Source organism: Galeopterus variegatus, unplaced genomic scaffold (genome assembly GCF_000696425.1).
Source record: "Galeopterus variegatus unplaced genomic scaffold, G_variegatus-3.0.2 Scaffold3611, whole genome shotgun sequence".
Taxonomy (NCBI): Eukaryota; Metazoa; Chordata; class Mammalia; order Dermoptera; family Cynocephalidae; genus Galeopterus; species Galeopterus variegatus.
In genome coordinates, this window is record NW_007729722.1 from 319952 (window position 1) to 321079 (window position 1128).

At 39.6% G+C, this 1128-nt stretch overlaps 1 protein-coding gene across 1 annotated transcript in view; it reads right to left on the reverse strand.

Annotated features, from left to right (window-relative positions):
• The window catches only part of GDA (guanine deaminase), a 41428-nt gene that overhangs the window by 7173 nt on the left and 33127 nt on the right, over positions 1 to 1128 (reverse strand). The window contains 1 exon segment of the mRNA XM_008585534.1: positions 479 to 658. Within this exon segment, the coding sequence (XP_008583756.1) occupies positions 479 to 658 (180 nt within the window).

Sequence of the window (1128 nt, forward strand, 5' to 3'; positions counted from 1 at the left end):
TTTTTTTTACTATTATTATTATCACTTAGGCAAATAGACAGGTAGTTACTTGACTCGGTGGAAGAGTGGATTATTTTAAAGAACTCCTATGCAGGTGACCAATGCAAATATCCATTAAAACAATTAATATGAGAATTTTGGGCAGGTGGGGGTGGCTGGCCAGTACAGGGATCCAAACCCTGGACCTTGGAGTTACAAGGAAGTGCTCTAACCAACTGAGCTAACTAGCCAGCCCCTTAATATGATAATTTTGTATCAATCATCTATTCTGCCAAAAACAGTGAATTCACTGAGAGAATGATTCCTCCATCACAGGCCTAAACATATACTTTACTGGCTAAGTTTGGATATGTCATGGAGATGTGACAGTCGTGAATACTGAATTCCCCTGATACCACTATCTTGTGCCTGCCTACTCATCCAAGGACACAGATCTGCATAGTTGTACATTGTGTGAGAGAAATAAAATAGTCATTACCTTGACTTCCTCCGAGAGTAGCTAGTCTGAAGACTTCATTGAGGGTGAGGCTTTTCTCATTTACCTTATTAATTAAAAGGGTATTGGAAACCATCACTGCTCTTCTGATGGCATCGAGCATGGAAGATGAATAACCACCAGCCACATCTACAGTAGGTGAAATAAAGCCAAAACAGCATTCTCATGAGGATAAACAGAATAACAGGTATATAAGGTTGGCTTTTGTTTGTAGTGACAGACAGTCTTTAACACACTTAAAGAAAAACTCTTATCTATAAACATACAATAGCCACAGACTAACATTTAAAGGAATTCAAAATATAAACATGTATTAGTTTCCTAGGGCTGTTGCAACATATCACCACAAATTGCGTGGCTTAAATTAGAAGAAATTTCTTCTGTCACAGTTTTCGAGGTCACAAGTTTGAAATCAAAGTGTTAGCAGGGCCACAATTCCTACAAAGCCCTAGGGAAGAATCCTTCCTCTCTTCCAACTTCTGGTGGCTCCTGGCGTTACACGGCTTGTGGCAATGTAACTCCAATCTGCACCTCCATCTCCAAATAGCCTTCTTCTCTATGTGTCTTTATGTATCTCTCCTTTTCTGTCTCTTACAAGGACTTTGGTCACAGGATTTAGGACCCACCCTATT